Source organism: Apteryx rowi, unplaced genomic scaffold (assembly GCF_003343035.1).
Source record: "Apteryx rowi isolate R43461 unplaced genomic scaffold, aptRow1 scaffold_41, whole genome shotgun sequence".
NCBI classification, from domain to species: domain Eukaryota; kingdom Metazoa; phylum Chordata; class Aves; order Apterygiformes; family Apterygidae; genus Apteryx; species Apteryx rowi.
The window spans coordinates 1772890-1792070 of record NW_020450621.1 but is presented as its reverse complement, the minus strand read 5'-3'; the positions used below and the strand labels follow the sequence as shown (position 1 = coordinate 1792070).

At 47.9% G+C, this 19181-nt stretch overlaps 2 protein-coding genes across 2 annotated transcripts in view; both read left to right on the top strand.

Annotated features, from left to right (window-relative positions):
* The first annotated feature begins 778 nt into the window (after positions 1–778).
* Positions 779–10329, top strand: TEKT3 (tektin 3). The gene is made up of 7 exons (XM_026075741.1): positions 779–1357; positions 2239–2322; positions 4752–4822; positions 5143–5286; positions 6632–6854; positions 8056–8210; positions 9976–10329. The coding sequence occupies exons 1-7, from the start codon at positions 779–781 to the stop codon at positions 10190–10192; spliced, it is 1473 nt and encodes a 490-aa protein (XP_025931526.1). The 3' UTR covers positions 10193–10329.
* The window catches only part of PMP22 (peripheral myelin protein 22), a 29995-nt gene continuing 20907 nt past the window's right edge, over positions 10094–19181 (top strand). Inside the window, exon 1 of the mRNA XM_026075742.1 lies at positions 10094–10177. The gene's annotated coding sequence lies outside the window, so the exon portion shown is untranslated. The remainder of the gene's footprint in view (positions 10178–19181) is intronic.

Below are 19181 nucleotides of genomic sequence, written 5' to 3'. Positions count from 1 at the left end.
CTGAAAAGGCCAATAGCACCCGCAGTACAGGATGCGGTTGCTAGTAGCAAAATCTTCCTGTGTGGTCATCCCTTCGAGGATTACTGTGAGGCTGGCGGTTACAAGCCATTCTGGAAAGACTTTGTGGGATATCTCCTTTCCAAGTGTGTTTATTTTGTCTTGGGTGAGCCATAGACATTTTTCTTCCTTTAGAAGTCACAGGAGATGGCTGTTCTCTAAGGGTGAAATGCAAGTGAAGATACAGATGATGAGGATGGAGTCCCTTGTCCGCAGATTGAGCTGGGCTGGTAGCAGCTGTATATCCAAAGGGACGCAGCTCTCAGACCTGGTAATGGGACATTTAAATACAATGTCACATCTGGAATACTCCAGGATCAGCACAAACACTAGCCAAAAGGCGAAAATTAACAGCAGAGAATCACCAAGGAAAATTTCACTGGAATGACAGATCTAAGGCTAAGGACAGCATAATATCTGTCATTCTCATTAGCAGCCATGATTTGTTTCTCTCTGCATTTCAAGACCTGACACTAGATACTAAAAATGAAGTTGAATCCTTAAATATACAAATACTTGGGATGCTGTCAGAAAGGATTTGCTTTTCAGAGTTTTAGGCCTGTATGAGTGATGTGTGGGTGTTTTGTGCACCACTATTGGTGTTATAAGTTGCATGTGTTCATATAAGAAGTAATGTAAGTACAGGAGCTTACTAAATGAGATTGTTGTCTTCTATGTCCTTTTCTATGCAGGACACATAACTGAATAGCAATTTTTGAGAATGGAGCTTGTTGGCTCTACCTTGATGGCAACTTGTGCCCATCCAAGATCAACATCTGCCAACTTTCTACCTGCCATCAGCGCCATGGCTTCAAGCTATAAGAACCGGTTTCCTCACTATGCCTTGCCTCAGGGTTTGAGCCTTCCCTGGAGATCTGATGCCTATTACAAAACAGCTAGCATGACTCCAACTTTGGCTCCCTATTCCAAAAGCTCCCAGGGGTTAACCCCCAGCAAGATGCTTCCTTTTGTTTCCAATCGAACGACGCTCTTCACTCGCTACACCCCTGACGACTGGTACAGGTCCAACCTGACCAACTATAAAGAGTCGGAGACTTCCCGGCACAGCGCAGAGAGACTGAGAGTTGAGACTTCCCGGATGATTCAGGATAAAGATCAGCAGATGAAGAAAACTCAAGCAGAAAGCACCAAAAATCTAGGTGAACGTGTCAATGATATTGAATTTTGGAAATCAGAGCTCCGCCATGAGCTGGATGTGATGATTGGAGAGACCAATGCACTTACAGACATGAAGAAGCGACTGGAAAGAGCCTTGACCGAGACAGAGGGCCCTCTCCAGGTAAGCATTCTTTCTAGTGAGGTACAAGCTGTAGCCAATCACTTTAACATCTGCAGCCATTCAAACAGCTAATTGAGTTTCACTGGAGCTCCATAATGTCTAGAAAGTTTTTATTAAGAGACCATTAGTTAAGTTAGTAATAAACAAAGCCCTTGCCATCTGCTACATTCCCTATCAGCACATGTTGAGTACATCAGAACAGTATTTGCTTAACCAAATATTTCTTTAAGTGTTATATCCACAATCCTGTTTTGAGATACAAAAGCCTTACTATGAGGCTCTGATCAGGTTGGATTCAAGTCTGGAGCAGATCCCTGAATACAGCTGCTATTACACCATGGACACATGGGCTCCTTCATGCTTATTTAGTGCTGATGTTGCAGCTTGGCTGCTCAGTGTCAGCTAAACCCTGCCCTGGCCATTTTGCTCTAGCAAAGTCCTAGTGCGCAGCTCCGGCCCCTGCCCTGTGTGCGACGCTTTCTTCCTAGTGCAAGGGGAGAGGTGTTTCCAAAAGGAGAACCTGAGATGTGGCACACTGCACAAAGCCCAGCTGTAGACTTTCCCCCGGAGAGGTCCTGCAGCCTCCAGGCAGTCCGTGGTGACAGCCTCCTCTCTTTGCTGCTATGTTCTGGAATAAACATCTTTGCCTTTTCTTCTGTACCATCCCTGAAGCTGTAGAAATTCCCTGGATACACCCAGCCTCACTCCCCAGCCCCGTCAAAGTCCTCACTGGAGTGTGAGCAATCCCTGCTGTGACCAGCTCTGTCCCTCTTTTCCTGTGCCCACCTATTATTTCTTTTCTCTTACACTAATTCAGATAGGGACTGTCCCTATTGGGCATCCTGTTCCTGCAGGCAGCAGTGATGTTATTTACCCATCAGGTAGCCCAAGAGTGCTTGCTTCACCGGGAGAAGAGGATGGGCATCGATCTAGTCCATGATGACGTGGAGAAACAGCTCTTGACAGTAAGCTTTGCTACCAAGCCAGCTAGGAAACAGGGCTGCCAAACCTGCTCAGGGCAGGTGAGGTGAAAGTAGCTCTAACCCATGATCCGTGTTGCCATCATCAGTGTCTTGGATAGTGAGGGGGCTGGCAGTGCCACCAGGAGCTGTTGGCCGGGCGGTGGAGGGAGAGAGCAGGGACGTTGGCCGCCTGGCGCGATGATTTCCTGGGGTGCACATGGTGCTGGGTTGGCGGTTACTAATGAACACTCATTTCCGAAGAGCTATTGGTTAAGCAAAGCGCAGACACTAAGGGCCTGATCTATGCTACCTCGTATGCTCAGACAAATAATGACCACAAAGCAGAAATGTTTGACAAGACAAACTGGTCTAACCCCCCCAAACCTGCTGGGCCTAGAGGATGGTGTCTCTCCACAGAGCCGTGTGCCCCTATCTCATGGGTAAGACTTTCTCTTGGAAAGGAAGGAAATGAAGTGTTCCTTCCAGAGCAGCTCCAGCTGAAAAACAGCTGGGTCTTTTTGTAGTGGGTAGGAATTAGTCTTTCCTTAAGCAGTTTGTGAAATACTCTTCTGACAGAAGGTCCCTGTACTTCAGAGCTCTGCCAGCACCAGATCTATATGAATCTGAACACACACACACATACACACACAGCTGTGAAGAAGGCAGCATGTGCCCGACAGCTTGTCTAGTTTTCCCAACTATATTAGTTGGTCTAATAAAAGATATTACATCTACCCCCCGCTTTGCTTTGCTTCTGCACTCAGCCCAGTGTGGCTGCAACAGAATGGCCACTACGTGCAGTTAGGCCATGTATTTTATAGAAATTATAAAAACATGTGCCTCCTGCCTGCCTTTATATAGTCTGCTGTAAATTACCAGCAAGAAGCAAGCAAGACAAGAGTTGGCACCAGAGTTGGGTTTCTAATGCAGGGTACAGCGAAATATAATCACTGCAAAGGCCTCGTGAAACTGAGGAGGAAATCACAGCCCTTGGGACTGTGAAGCCACTGCTCAGTGAAGATTTTTTCTTATGAGTCAAGCCCTAAAAAATTAGAAGATTAGCTTAAAGGTCATGAGATTTTTAGGAAAATGTTCAGAGTTGGTATCTCCTTAATGGTGTTCTGATTTTAAGTGTCTAGGACACATTTAGGTCATGGTTTTCAGCTGGTTTCTGCAAACAAGAGAACTTAAAACTTTTTTTTTTTTTTGAAGTGCTAATTACCTGCCTCCAGTAGCTGGGGCTTCAGAAATGCAGTAGATTTGTGCTAAAGTTGAGAGAGACCTGAGAGTGCAACACATGCCTTTTTTCAGTGGAGCTGAGTGTTCATTAGAAATGACCGAGAATTTATATCAAAGCAAAATCCATCTGCTCTCATTCCCCGTGATTTCTCCTGGAGAGGAAACATTTTGAGGGCAAAAGGGGAGATTCTGATGTGGGACGGGTGCGTTGAAGCACTGCTGATCCAGGTAACCACTCTGCCAGTTTATCCCAGGTCAGGAGCAGTCCCTGCCCACATGCAGTGGAACTAATCGGGACTTGGCATTGATGTCAAGATGAAAAAATGTTTGGCAACCCACCCTCGGGCCCTGAAAGCTAATGTAAAGGCCATCACTGCAGCCGGAGTCGCTGCTGTGCGACTGATCCGAGTCCATGATTAAATCCGCAGCATTGTGGCCCTGGCAGCTGGAAGCAGGGAGAGCGTGTTGACTGTCACGGCAGCGCTGGCTGTCCCCGTCACCCACACAGACGGCACATGGCCGGGGCTCCGCATCCCAGCACCGGGGTGCGGGGAAGCGGGAGCAACCACAAAGGGACGGGCAGCTGGAGACACGCAGTTCTCCACTGCGCTGACCCGAAATTTTAAACCACAGGATGTGGAAGGTGATGGGTGAACTGAGTCAAAAGAAAGCATGCCCTGAGGGGGCCATCGAGGCTGTGCCTTCCCAGGGCTAATTCTGGCCATAACTGGGCCTTCCTGGGACAGCCGGCAAAGCTGCCTCCCGCTGGGGGTGACCAGGAGGTGACAGGACCCTTTGGACACTGCCATGATGACCGAGCTGTCCCCACAGCAAACCAGGCATGGGATGCTCCCCCGGCTCCCAGTTTGCTCCCCAGGGGTAGATTTGACACCAGTCACTACCAGTGACTTGCCCAGTGAGCCTGTGGCAGGTTGAGGACCCCTCAACTCATTTCTTGGACCAGTGACAAATGACACCCGCCTGTCCCCCCTCGCAGTCACCACACATTGGCTCAGCCGCATGAGTGGAGTTGGGGGGGGGATGACGTTTTCCACTCCCGGCCTGTTTGCTTTGGGCAGAACCACAAATAGGCAAGTTCTTGCTGTGCAAGGCTGGGGGAGGCCTGAGGGGACAAGCGTAAGCAGGATGAATGAGCGCGGACACTGATGCCAACTTGGTTTGTCGTTGCCCAGGAGGTCGACGTCATCAGGTCGTGTCAGGAGAGGATGCAGCGGTACCTGGATAAAGCGATCGCCCAGCTCGCGTGAGGAGGCACTCCAAAACTCACCTCGCAGGGCTGACCTGCGTTGTCATGTGAACCCCCAACAGACCCCTGCCTTTACCCTAACAGACCGCTCGCTACCTTTACTCCAACATACCCCCACTTCTATCCCCAACAGACCTCTACCTTTACCCCCACCATGAAAGGTGCCAAACCAGTGTAGGCTCTACAGGAAAGACACAGCAATGCTCTCAGGGAGCACGTAGCCACCGGGGTGGGAGCTGCTGGAAATGAGGCGGGAGGATGCTGTGACATGTTACACTCATACGTCCTCACTAACAGTGGTTGTTCTCATGCTGAAGGTCCAACAGGGCAGCCCAGCATGAGCTGGAGAAGGACCTGGCTGACAAACAGGCTGCCCACCGCATCGATGACAAGTGCCACCACCTAAGGAACACTTCTGACGGCATCAGTTACTACCGAGGGGTGGAGCGGGTCGATGCTACGTGAGTGTATGCTGAGCACTGCGCATGCTGGCCGGGCTGGGGCTGGGAGCACGGAGCTGTGGGGATCCCTGGGAGACGCTGCCCAGTGTCCTATTGCCAGGAAAGCGTGAACGCCCAAGGCACGGTGCCTCTCCCTGGTGGGGAGCTGGTCATCCAAGCTCTTCTGTAAAGACATGCAACTCTGCCTGGCAAACCCATTGCACCTCCCGAGCCACCCATGGAGGGGCCGAATTGCCTCGGAGGTGCCATTCCTCTCTGCTCACTTTGAAGGCAGCAGGTCCCTCTGCCTCTGGTTGGACGCCTAACATTTAGAGGGCAAAAGTGAGGCAAACTGACTCCCACCTAATTAAACATTATCAGTGTTCGGAGATCAGCCTAAAAATGAAGGAATTCAATTCAGCACCTTTACACAGCTCATTAAGTTTATGTATATTTTCAAAGACGTGTCAGTGCTTGCTTGAGTGCTCCTCATTAACGTAAAGTCTGGGGGTTTCACCCCTCTGCAGAGAAGGCCTGGCAGGGAGCCTAAATGACGTGGGAGTTCAGGAAAGAAAGAGAAGCGGTGCTGGGATACAGTTCAGCTGCTTTTGGATGCCAGGAATTCAGCTTTGACTCTGCAATAAATGAATGGTGACCTAAACCAGCCCTCACATAAATATGCTGTAACTGGCAAAGGGCTAAAGGAATAAATCTGTTGCTCACACAGCCACATGCAGTTTATGGAGTGACATATATTGATTCAATTTTTCTAATGTTTGAATAATTATTCACAGTGGAGCTCAGACATATTTAGACAGGCAAATGAATTGCAAAGGATTGAAGCTAAAATTCAGAGGGGGTAAAATGTGCAGACGATCAGCATGTTTTAAATGGAGCTTATGTGGTATTTAAGTCTTTTGTTGACCTTGTTCTGGACTACTGCACAGGCGTTAACTTCGTTCTGAATGCACAGACAGGGAATCGAATATTATCTAGCGTTCGTAAGTTAGCAGAAAAACCAATTGCAATGCGTGCATTGTCATGAAGCTGTGAATCATTTGGCACTCAAATGCCATTAACATGTTTGTAGATATAAGGTCTGATTAAAATCTTTATGATCTAGGCATTTTTGATTTTTTTTATTGGAGATTTCATAAAAATCAGAGTTGTTTTCATGAATATATCATCATTTGATAAGCATTATTGAGCAGACCATATCCAGAAACTAACATGCAGCCAGATTAAGAGCCTAGATTCCCCTTAAAGCTGTGTTTAATACAAGCTCCTCCCTGGCGGGATCCATGACTGCCCATAGTCATCCTCAGCGGCGTGGTGTTATCGTGGGCTTCTCCTTTCCTTTCCCTAGGATCTCTGTGCCAGAATCCTGGGCCAAGTTTACGGATGATAATATTCTGCGCTCTCAGAGCGAACGGGCTGCCTCCTCTAAGCTGCGGGGAGACATCGAGAACCTGCTGGTGGTGACCGCCAACGAGATGTGGAACCAGTTTAACAGAGTGAATGTCGCCTTCACCAATCGCATTGTGGAGACAGCAGATGCCAAAAATAAGATTCAGACCCACCTGGCTAAGGTAACCTGAACCCTTCACTTTTGGCGCAAAATTGTCACTTATGAATGACACCTCCAAAGCAGGAGCTTGAACCTCCACAAGGATCTGACCCAAGTAGAGGAATGGTCTCCACAGAAATCTGGATTATAGTATCATTTTCTGTTTGAAACTCAAAGTATTGGGGGTATTTTTTTTCAGCAGAATGACTTTACACTGTTATTTCATCTCAAACAATACTGTATTTTGTTTGCCAAAACATTTCACAGTATATCCTAGCTGACAACCCGGCAAGACAAGGAGGATTTTTAGCAGAAGATGAAAATGCTCGTTGCATCTCCTAGTTGTCATTTCAGAAATTGTCACCGTGTATAAGTGTTTGTTGTCTCTCTGCCAGGATGCCGGTCTGGGATTTCATAGAATCACTTCTTCTTTTCAAAAGACTCACTTTGAATCTTGGCGCTTTGCATTTGCTGCACAGATATCTGTGTGTTTTGTGCATTTCTCTGCTGAGCAGGATGAATTGAAATCAGAGCTATGGGTATATGGCTCAGACAGGTGGATCTGGCAGAAAGTTTCCTAAAAAGTGCTTGGTGCTCAGTCCACTATTGATGAGCAGAAGCTGGGCTGGGCTGGGTTTTCAGAAATGCAGGTTGATGCCATGCCTTTAAAAGGAGCTCCATTAAAAACCTGCTCTCCATTAGTAGCTATTGGTGGATGAATAGTTCCTGAAAGCAGTAATTTTGGGAAGCAGTAATTCAATCGATTCATCACTCTGTTCCAAAACCTCTGGTGTGACAGCTCCAGCAATGAGAGGCTTTTCCCCTGAGGAGAAATCTCTGCCGGATCTCTGTGTCCATAAGTGGTGGAGTGGCAGCGGTTCGAGCCCAGCCTTGTACCTGCTCCAGATGGGAGCGCTGCATCCACCTCCTTCCACTGGGGCTGGAGAGGCTCTGACAGCAGGTAGCGAATGGAGGAGGAGGAGGCAAGCCATAGATCTTTATCCAGATCAAAAAGCAACCCACCACTCAGCTGCAGGCGTACTGCAGATGTGCTAGAAGAGACAGCAGGGTCTACTTAATGAACTTGGTTTTTTCTACAGATGGGCAGGAGAAAAGGGAAGATGATGTTGACATTTGAGAACATATCGTGACTATATTAAATATTGAGAATGTATTGAGAATATATTTTGTAATTCATGCATTTGTTCTTTTTTAAATGCTAGACTCTGCAGGAAATCTTCCAGACTGAGATGAGCATAGAAACCATTCGAAAAGCCATTCGGGACAAAGCACCGCCATTAAAAGTGGCCCACACCCGGCTGGACGAGCGCACACGGAGACCAAATGTGGAGTTGTGCCGAGATAGTGCCCAGATACGGTAAGGCTGGAGTGCAGGGCTACCCCTGTCCTCAAGGAGACACCAGCCAGGAGCACACAGGAGCATCACTGGATAACAAAGTTAATAACAGGTCTTTTTCTAAACAGTCCTTCCTTAAATGCACTAACGTAATCAAATGCAAGGAGTGAGTACCCGAGGCTTTGGGTGCTGTGACAGCTTTGTATCCACAAAGGAGGCTGTTGTGTCATTATGGTCACACTGTGGGCAGTTACAGTCTGATGCTACCCCACAAGGGGCTGAATTTCTTCTGCTTGGGTGAACATCTTCTTCCCTCCTGCCTGCTTCCCGGCGGCTGGATGTGCCCAGTCTTGAAGGACAGGGCCTTTACTCTCCTACAAACTCACCCTGAGAGTGCTTAGTTGGCTCCTTTGGGATAACTACAAGAAAGGGTGTAAGGCATGGAAGAAGCAGGCAGCGGTACCAGCTGTCTAAACCTCTGCCGGGGACGCGGGAAAACACAACCAAGCTTTTGGGCACACAAGCCCATAGACRCAGGGCTGGGGCAGCTGGCTCGAGCGCTTCTCCTTTGCATTCCTGCAACACCTTATCTGCCTTCTCTACAAGGGAGGCTTGGCCAGGACTTCCTTCCTCATCTCCTCCTCCTCCTCCTTCTCCTTTTACTCCTCTTCCTCCTCTCCCACCCCCTCCCCCTGCCGGCTCCTCTGGTCCAGCTGGCAACCAGCTGGGTGTGATAGTTGCAGAGCAAGAGCTCGCTGGCACAGCAACGCAGCATCTGATAGAAACTTAGAGGCTTTCCAGGAGGAACGTCTTGTGCTGGGTGCTGTGCAGGGCCTGCAGGCCACCTGCACCCACTCTTTGTCCTTTCCAGGGCTTTGTGTGCTTTGAAAGGAAGGCAAACCAAAGAAAGCGCCTTCCCTGAAAAGGCAGAAGTGACAACTTTTCAGAAATAGAGGAGCTGTCTCTCTGGCCTTTAGAGATGACCTTGCTGCTACTTTTTGCCCAGGCACAAAAAGAAAAGTAAATCTGAGTTGGCCAGTGTTATGGGGTGGGGAAGTTGGAAGCTGTAAAGTTTGTAACTCTGGTGGGGGGGTTTTTTGCCCCCCTTTTTTTAACAACAGGAAGAAAAATTGGGGAAAACTCACCTGGTTCCTTCTCTGTGTCTTCCCTGCCCTGGTGCAGGGCATCCTCCTGAGAAGACTTCTAGTCATGATTCAATGTTCTGTCTTTTAAAAGCAGTTTTTGAGCTCTATTCATGAGTTGCAAGCACAGTTATTTCTCCCAAGTCTCTTTTCTCAGCATCTCACGCACTTTTGTTTTTCCATCATCCCCTTGTTTCTGAATTCACTTTCAATCTCACCCAGTCCTCCTTGTTTTGCAGCGTGTGTCTGTGGGTGTGAGGAGGACCCCTGCACAGAGGAATTCCGGAGGGCAAGGCAACAAAGCAGAAAAACTAAAATGGGAACCGGAAACCACAGCTGCCCGTCCCTCCTCTCGGGGGCACAGGCTGTTCTGGGAGACGCTCCTGAGCTTCACCAAAGTGTTAGAGCAGTTTCCTGGTCGCAGACTTAATCATGCTGACCAGCTGAAATTGGGAGGAGCCCTGCTGTCCATTTTTACACCCATCTGCCAGAAATGTTTCCTTTTAGTTATATTCAGGACATGCTGAAAAGGGAAATCCTGTGCCAAGGGGCCTGTCAGTAATGCTGTGCTAGACACACGCCAGTGAAAGGCTACCTCCATCCCCAGCACCCGTTAACAGTGGGGGTTTCTTGGTGTTTTCTAGCCTCGTCAACGAGGTCCATGAAATCGATGACACGATCCAGAGCCTTCAGCAGAGGTTGAGGGACGCCGAGGACACGCTGCAAATGTTGGTTCACACCAAGTCGACCTTGGAGCATGACCTGGCTGTCAAGGCGAACTCCCTCTTCATCGACCAGGAGAAGTGTATGGGGATGCGCAAGACCTTCCCCAACGCTCTCCGCCTGGTGGGTTATGTTTAGTCTCATCTTAACCTAACTCATAGTATCTTTTGGGGGATGTATTCTCAATTGTGCTAAGATGCTTTGAAAATATGTGATCATACTTTCACTTACTAATGAAAGCCAGAGTAGAAATTAAATGATCACTTTGTGTGTTATRTGGTCTACTGGGATTTATTTTTTCCACTGCTTTTTCCTTTTTTAACTGCTCTTTCATAGTGTGTCAGAGAGTAGCTGAAAATATCCTGTATGACACTGAGAGCAAATCCACCCTCGGGGATTCATTCCTGCCATTTCAGTCTGTGATTTTAGGAGAAACAAAGTATCGGGTCTTCCTCCTTTTGAGTCTGTTTGATATGGAAAAAGCACAAGGGGAACTAAAACTAGTCATCAGAGTAATTAGGTGATGACATCCACTATGTATTTTTAGTGGTGCTGCAGGAGAAGCACAAAATATCCTACAGAGCATTGCAGTTTGTTCTATTCGTAAATAGAAAAACCTGCCTTTAAAGCTGATTTCTATATATGATAATTTTCTTGCTTTTGAAAGATCTAAACGTCATCTAAAATGTCAGTGCTAGAGTCTTAAAACGAGGAAGTACTTTCAACCAGCTAACTGAAGAAAATGCTGCGTTCCTAAGTATGAAATGGTTCCTAATTTAAACTCTTGCATTTTGTTTGTTGGTGGAAACATTGAAGTGCTCTGAACAGAAGGATATGAATGAATCCTTCAGCCACCCTGACTGCAAAGATAACTGCTTTGATGCTGTCAGTCAGAACTATCTCACTGAGTATTTGAATTTTCAGATGGATAAATCTTTAATCAATCTGAGATTCATTGTCAAAGTCACTTTGGAAATTGGTCCTTAGACTCACACATCACTTAGACACTCCTGAAACTTTTAAACTAAGTTCCTATCAGGAATAATTATTGCAATAATTAGCATAAGAGGATAGCCAGCTGCAGCAAGGTAGCGCCAAAGAGGATCAGAAGGCAGGACTGAGCTGGGTAACATGTATTGTATCTGCGTTCAATTTTTATTTTTTTCTTAAATGTTCAGAGAAATTTGGATGTAATTCTCTTTACTCCAGCTTCAGTGTTTTAACTCATTCCAGTCTCATTTATATTGATGTATTAAGAAAACCCTCTTACATAACTAGACACAATGTTGTTTTGTTTAACTCCATTGCAGCATTTCTGCTGTTGTCAGTAGCGGAGAGCTTTGCGGGTTGTTGTGCTGTAATTGTCTGTCTCACCCTTATTTGCTAGAGGAATGCAGAAGGTTATGGCTAGGAAGCAGCTGAAATAAGGCATAAAAGAGGCAATAAGCATTTTAAATTGCAGGAAACTCTTCAACCTCTTTCCTAAGACTGTTTTCAACTCCTCATCCCCTTCCAAAAAAACCTGTGTCCCCTAACTTGGTGAAAATGAAGATTCATCTTTTATCTGCAGTCCTGAGGCTGTGCCCCAAGGGCCAAGTGTTGAAGGCAGACAGCGAGCAAGGTGCCGTGGAGCTCTTGCTGGGTTTGTGCACAGCTAGCATCAGCCAAATGGAAAATAAAGCAGATCTCTCACAAATGCTGAATGATCATTAAAAGGCCACRAGCAATGAGATCTCCAGCCAAGAGTTTCTTCATCAGCACTTCAGCAGCTTGGACAGGGAAGAGTTTTCTTGCAACTTTTTCAGAGAGCAGAGCACCCTGGGGAAGTCCCCTGGCACCGTGCTCCTGCAGAGCAGTAGTCTTTGGAGCTTTATCATACACAGTGGAAATTAAGCAGTGGTCACAAGAACAGGGACCAGAGGCAGATGGTCGTACTCACCCTGGGTTTGCATGTAACCGTGATCACACCCCAATATTTGCTGAGTTTCAAAGCACATCGCTGGAGTTAGAAGGAACTGCGAGGCTTCTACTCATCCAGCACAGATTATCTGTAGCCCTTTGGCAGGCAGCTTGTGTATTTTTGCTCAGCGGTGGCACTGAGCCTGAGATTTGAGCTCAGTCTAAAGCATTTAGGCACCAAAAATCCCAAAGGAAAAGTTCAAGTCCATTCTCCTCTCATGAGACTCCTAGCCATGAACCTTCTGATTCAGCATGTGGGCTCTCAGGAGCTGCAAGCAGCTTTTCTTGTCTTGCATCCTCAGATGACTCTCTCTTGCAGCACAGGGCCAGACAGACCTGCTAACTTGTCCTGGGTTCTCCAGCTCTGGTTGCTCCACTCTCCCACGGGCCACGTTTGAGAGCTCTAACCTACAGCAAGGTCCTGCCCCCAACCCCTGCATCTTGGCAGCATCTCTCTTCATGGCAGCAGCCCTAAACAGGAAGCAGTTGCCTTTTTAACCTTTTTTGCTAGCTCTTGTAGACTAAAAATAGGTTCCCTCCACTATACGCGCATTTTGGAGCTACAGGCAAAGCACATTGGAGGCAGTAGCTTCCCTTTAAAAAGAGAAGATAGGCCAGTAACTGGAAAAGACTGTCTAGCTCTGTGTACCTTCCCTTTCTCCATTTATCTCACTCCCACCTCTTGGTGCTTCACCAGACAACTGACTCCCTCCTGAAATAAGTCTTCGGTCTGTTGAACTCATAGTGCCTTCCAGTTCTGAGCAGCTTCCTCACTGACTTTTGTGCCACATGCTTATTTGTACTGCTATTCACCCTGTGTTTCTTTGTTCAAGACTTTCACAAACCCTAGTGATTTTGGCTACTGTGCTATTTCAAAGCCCAGCTCCAGATGGCAGATGTTCGGAAAGAACTGTGTGTTTTCTTTTTTTGAGAAATGGGCCTTGTGAACTTGTCCCAAGTTGAGTGCTAAGAAGTGGAGGCATCCACAGTCACTTTTGAAAGGCTCATACTTTTAAGTCCCTGGAGTAAAATCCTGGCGTCAGCAATAAGTTCACATTCATTGCACTTCCACCTTCACCTCTGGGTAGGATTAAACAAAATCAGAACCCTGCTCTACTGTGAGTGCACGCGTGGAGCAGTCAGCACCCAAAGTCTCCTATTTTCTCCCATCTGCTTTCAGAGCACCCCAAACACTCATCCTTCCCACTAGCCCAGCTCCTTTAAGGCTTTCTCATAACTGACAGCATTTACATGGTGCCACAACTATCTGGCTGTAAATTTTCTCTGTCTGTCCTACCCTGTTGATGCTTCTTTACACGCGTTGGCAATGCAGTGCTTTTCTCCACTGGAGCCTTAACCAGAGGAATTTCAGTTGCAGCCTCCCTAATTTCTTTCACAAATACTTTCCACTTTCCTGCAGCAGATTTCCCAGACATTAAAGGATCCCCAGCTCCCTCAGGGTTTTCATTCCCTCCACGCCAGCCTTCCATAAATCAATGACATTTATGGGTTTTTTTGATAGCTGAAACTCTAAAATCCCCCAGGCACTTTGATCACCTAATCCTATGTGCACTTCAGTTCGAGTCCTTTTTCCCCCCCCCCCCCCTCACAGTATGTCCTGTGCACATCCCATGACAAGAGGGATGAGTCCCTAGAGACAGTTTTGGGGGGTGAATCCCAATAGACACCAGGATTGTAGCAGGGTCTCATGCAGTCCCTATGCACAGGGATGGATTTCGCTTCCCCACAACTGAACCGCTGGTGAGTAAAACTTCTCTGTCAGATTGTTGCAGGGTTATTTTTAGGGTTACACCCCAGTAGCTTATATATTTGATGTCTACTAGGTACATAAAACAGACATCCTGCCTTCCTGCTTCTGATGGGAGAGATGCCTTTGATTTGTACCATCATTCGTTTTCTTAATTCACTTTTAGATAGTACTATCCTTCCCATCTTGCTGCGTTTCTGTATCGATTTGATCTGTTTCCTTTCTCTAAATGCCTTCAGTCTTCAGGAAGACTTGTCTGCTTTTATTGCTGTTTATTGCTGTTTTATTGCTCGCTTTATCAGCCAAGTTGCTGAGAAAGTTAGTCTGTGGAAATTCCTTCGCATCCCACAGCCGTATTCTCACCCTCCTTACCACCAGATTTCCTGCATCGTTCCAATAAACCCTGCATAGCTGGGTTTGTAGATCAATTGTTTACTGGCTGCAGCAAAGGAAATAAGTTAATAAAACCAGGGCAGCCTTGCTTTGTACAAGTTAAGCTTTGTGTCAGTCTAGGACCCAGTGGAACAGTCAAGGCCAATCTATCCAGAAGCTCTTCAGAAAGGAGGGTTGACATTTTCCTTGCCTAAGAAAGAAAATTAGTGAATGTCCTGAAGGAGTCTGATACAAATTTGGATGAAATGAAAGCTTGCCAAAACCACTTTAACAGTATATTGCATAACAAACGCAGATTATCATGCTTTAGAGAGAGACTTCCTAAAACAGCATCAGCAGTCTGGAAAACAAAAAACCACCATTCTCACTATAGTGGAAAAAAAGGAGACAAATTTTCAGTTATGGCTAAAGAAAATTTGGGAAGTATAAGAAAATCAGAATGGCTGCACTGGCTCAGCCTGAAAGTCCAGTGAGCCCCAAATTCAAGCTCAGACAGCCCGAATAGCAGATGCTTAGATAAGAGTGCAAGAACAAGGCGAGCATGCTGCGAGACTTTCCCAGTATACTTTCCCAGCTCCCAGCAATTAGCATCTCAAGGACTTCCTGAGCTGACAGTGCTGTCCTTGAATTTAACAAGCCCCCGGCGGATTTCTTTCACATGCTCTCATTCCAGTCGTTCTTCAAGCCCATGCAGACGTCCAGCATCCGCAGCATCCCTCAGCAGGGAGCCCCAAGGCACAGAGCATCACACCTCAGAGCATCAGTGTCCAACCTTATAACCCCAGAGGAGACTGAAAAAGGGGCCAAACCTGCGATTGCTGAAAGCAAAAGTGTAAACCTCCATAGCTCGAGCAAAAAGGTGGCTCGAAGCTGTTTTAAATTCGTATCGTCTGCAGGTTCAACCCAGGAGTTCACAGTGCGCACTGATCCATGGGTTAGCTCCTTTTATATCAGCTTGCAAGAAACCAGCGCAAATAAGAGTAGGCCATGAATAACATTTTCTAAAGTATCGGTCATGTCATGACATAGGATCAGGTCCCAGCTAGGAAGTTTGGTTGGTTTTTGGAGACAGTGGGTAAATTTGGGGTTTACTGAAGGCAGTGGGATTTTCTCCAGTGAGTTCAGCCTGATTCCATCAGTGATGACAACTGGCTTAGAGTTGAAAGGAAAATGTTGGATGAAGTTGTTTTTCAGCCATGAATGCCAAGTTGGCAAGACTAAAATATTTCATAAATTCATCTTGGTTTGGTGAAAAAAGAAATGTAAGAGTAGGTAAGTAAATATCTCCAAGATGTTAGAACTCTTATTTTAGAAGTTTGCTATATTTAAAAAGCTCCCCCTCCATTTTTCTGCTTGAAATGGCTTTTCAACTAGCCATTCCACCAGTTTTATCAGGAAAGGTAAAGAACACTCTCCCTTTGAACACCATGCATTTTGATCCAAACGGCATCGCAGACTGGAGAAAAGCTCCGTCTTTTTTGCAGCCCTGTGCTGGAGTAGCCGTGCTCCGTGCAGCACAGTAACCTGCACCAGCACCCCTTCGGGGGGCATGGCACCCACAGGCTCCCCTGCCACCTGGCTGAGACCCAGCCACGCTCATCACACAGCCCCTCCTTCTTGTGCTGAGGAAAGGGCAAGGAACTGGCAGCTCTCTGACACTGGCTTTCACTGCCAGCTTGGGTCATGCAGTCAAGGCGGAGAGTCTTCCCCCATCCCCTCAACTGGAAACATTTATTTAGATAGTTATTTCTCTCTGTGTGTATGTGTATTTATATATATATATATATACATACACACACACACACATATGTGTGGTTTTTGAGGGAGCACTACAGATTCTCTATAAAACACAAGTCAAACAGATTTTCAAATGACTGTAGTTATATATCTGAGCGTATGTCTGCACTCGCGCGTGGCTGTGCTGATTGTGCTCTTTATTTATCTAGTTGCACAGTTGTTTGAAAATAAGTTTATTCCCTTGTGTTTTGCCTCCTGTTCTGTTCCCTGCCCATCCAGTCCCCTTTTGAAGCGCTGTATGAGCCCTGGGCTTGCCGACCTTGGGGCAGCCTTCGGCCCCTTCCCCTTTGCATTTCAAATCCTCTGTTGCTAATGGCTTTAATCACCAGGGTACGAAACAGGAAACAAGTCCCTAAAATCCTGATGACGGAGCAAAGTCCTGAGTTTAAACAAGTTCATCCACAAGGAGAGACACGCAGAGAAAATCTTGTCTTTTCAGATAGATTGAAAAATGCTTGTTTTAAGCGTGGTTACTGGTCTGGGGCAAACACCAGCAATGGGTTGGCTGGACCGTATGCTGGACAGAGGGCGGCAGAGCGGCGATGGGCTGGTTCAGGTGGTCCTGGAGCCTGTGGTTAAACCAAGACTTAGACTCTACCCAGCAAGGTCCTCAAAGTCCACCACTGCCTTGCCAGATTAGCTTCTGAGCCCATTAAAGTTATATGAAAAAAAGGTTTCCCTCCTAAATTCTAATTACTTTACTCTAGCAACTCAAGCTGAAGATCATAAGGGTTTTAAGTGATTCCCTGGAAGAAGCTGGAAGTGAGAAATCCACATTTTTGCATCCAGTGTTTACATAACCCTTTAACCTTTACAGCGTTCCCAGCAGAGCCTGTGGTGAATCTCCTTTGTACACAATATATTTTTGGAAATTTATGGTGGCGCCTGGTTTTATCCAGGCTGTGACCATCGTTAGCCATGCTCATACGGCGATCGGCTGGGGGAGCCGGGCGGCTTTCGAGACCCCGGCCAGCGCTGGGCAAGTTCCTGGGCTGGCGCCGGGTGGCAGGTCGGGCGCGGAGCCCAGCCGGCCCTCCCGGCCTCTGCACAGCCGATGGATTCGGCACGAAATGAGTGAGCAGGAATCTGCCTGGAAGCTCTCCAGGCAACACAGGTTTTCTCATCTTACTTTGCTATTCTCCATTGGCTCTACTGAATGCTTTCTGGTCCTCTCTGCCCTGGATTATTACACTTGCTTCAGTGGAAATCAAATAAATCTTGCAGTGGTTTTTTTGTTACCTGCGCAAATGTGACAGTACCTGTGGACATACATACTCTGTTCAGCTGCAGGCACACAGACTAGCCTTCCCTCTGCCGTACTCACGTGAGCTCAAGCAGCGTGGCACTGAGTCCCTAGAGCTGCAATGGCTATCACATGTTCAGCAGATGTTTTTCCAAAGCCCTGCTCCGTTTGGATAGTGTGCGTCTCCAGAAAAAAGAAAAAAAAAGTCTGAGGAGCACTGGAGTGATGCACTCTGCTCTCGTGCTTTCTCCACATTTCCTAATCCCCAACTCAGCCAAAACAGGTTTCATCACCCTCAGGCTACTCTGTTCTCTGATTTGAGGCTCAGATACTTCTCTCTTGCTTAAAAAAGCCGCCTTTGGCAGCGTTTGCAGAACGGAAAGCATGGTGTTGGCGCTCTCCTGCATTCACGGGGGAAGATTTTGAGCACAGAGCTCCCTGCTCAGGTGCAGTATGTGACCCCACTCCTCCTTGATGCCTTTTACAGCTGTGACTCTCCCTTTTGCATTTTGGGGGAACTGGCAAATCAGATCCATCCAAGACATGGCAGCTGGGATCTTCTCAGACCTACAAGCCCTAAATACAAGATAGTCTCTAGAGGCCGGCCAGACTGGTGTCCTTGGAGACACGACCCTTCTTGTCTTGTGTCTACACTGCCCCTAGCATGGTGGTTCCTCCTGCACTGAAAACATAGTCGGCTCCCAACCCGCCGAGGCAAGAAGACTCAAATAGCCTCATCAGTAAGGAACGTGCTGATGCCGGTCCAGATGTTTTAGTCCTCGGGGGGGGGGGGTTGCAGTCACAGATGGCACGGGCCCGTGATGTCACATGCAGGAGCCTGCTAGTGGCATGTGGCAGTGCGACATGGCAAGCAGGTACAGTGGAAGGGGGGCTGCCTTCAGAAAAATGGATGTTGTGTGTATTTTTTTTTTTTTTGAGGGAAAAGCAAGCTGAACCCTTTGAGGCTGGCCTGGGCAAACCTCCTGCCCAATACAGAGCCTGAGGCCATGCTAACAGATTTGGCTCGGTGGCCTCGCAGCTGAGCGTGCAGACATGTGCTGAAACAGGAGCCCCTGGAGAGAGGAGCTCAAGCATCAGCCTGGAAAAAGGAACGAGTATGGCCAGACGGGCGGGCTGGGGCCCCCGTTTCAGTCTCTGGCCCATATCTACCTCCGACCCCCCGCAGTGCTGTGATTTCTCACTTGCTGGCCCGCTGCTTTCAACGGGCCCATTTATACGTGGGGGAGCCAAAGCCCGGGCTGCGGGGAACAAGCCGGTGCTTGCCAGGAGGAAGGAGCCAAGCACGCTTCTCTGCCTCTTTCTCCCAAGATTTACAGTTTCAGTGGCTGGCTGCCGAATTCCCTTGTCTCTGCAACAAATTAGGACTAGTTTGGAGCCGGTGCACTAAGAAGGGAGAGGTGATGGGGAGGCTGATCCCAGCGTTCAGGAGCGTGTAGGTCTCCCGCGGGGACTAGAGGGGGATGACGATCGTTTCAATAGCTGTGGACAAGGACTGAGCGGTGGCTGCCAGAGCGTGGCCTTTGTTTTGCGAAAAGCTGCTCGGCTTTACAAAGTTTTGCCGACATATTCCTGACGAAGCAGCCGGAAGCACACTGCCAGGGCAGGGACAAACTGCTAAGGTGTCCCTTTAGCGGACACAGCCCCCCACCGCTGCCCTGGGAACGCGCCACGCTTTGCTGAAGTCGCAGACGCAATTCCCCTTGACTTCAGCACAGCCAGCAGCTCATTCCCTAAATCCTGTCGCGCTGGTCCTCGTCCAGGGCTGCACAAGCAGCCTGTGACGAAGCGGCCCGGAGCAACCCGACGCGGCCGACGCGTTGGCTTCCTCCCTAAGGAACCGCCTCACCGCGGCGCATCGCCTGCACTCCCGCCGGCCGCGAACACGGAGCCCCCGCTCGTCCCCTCTGCTGCCCCGGGGCTCCGGCCGCGCCGCCGCCACCGCGGAG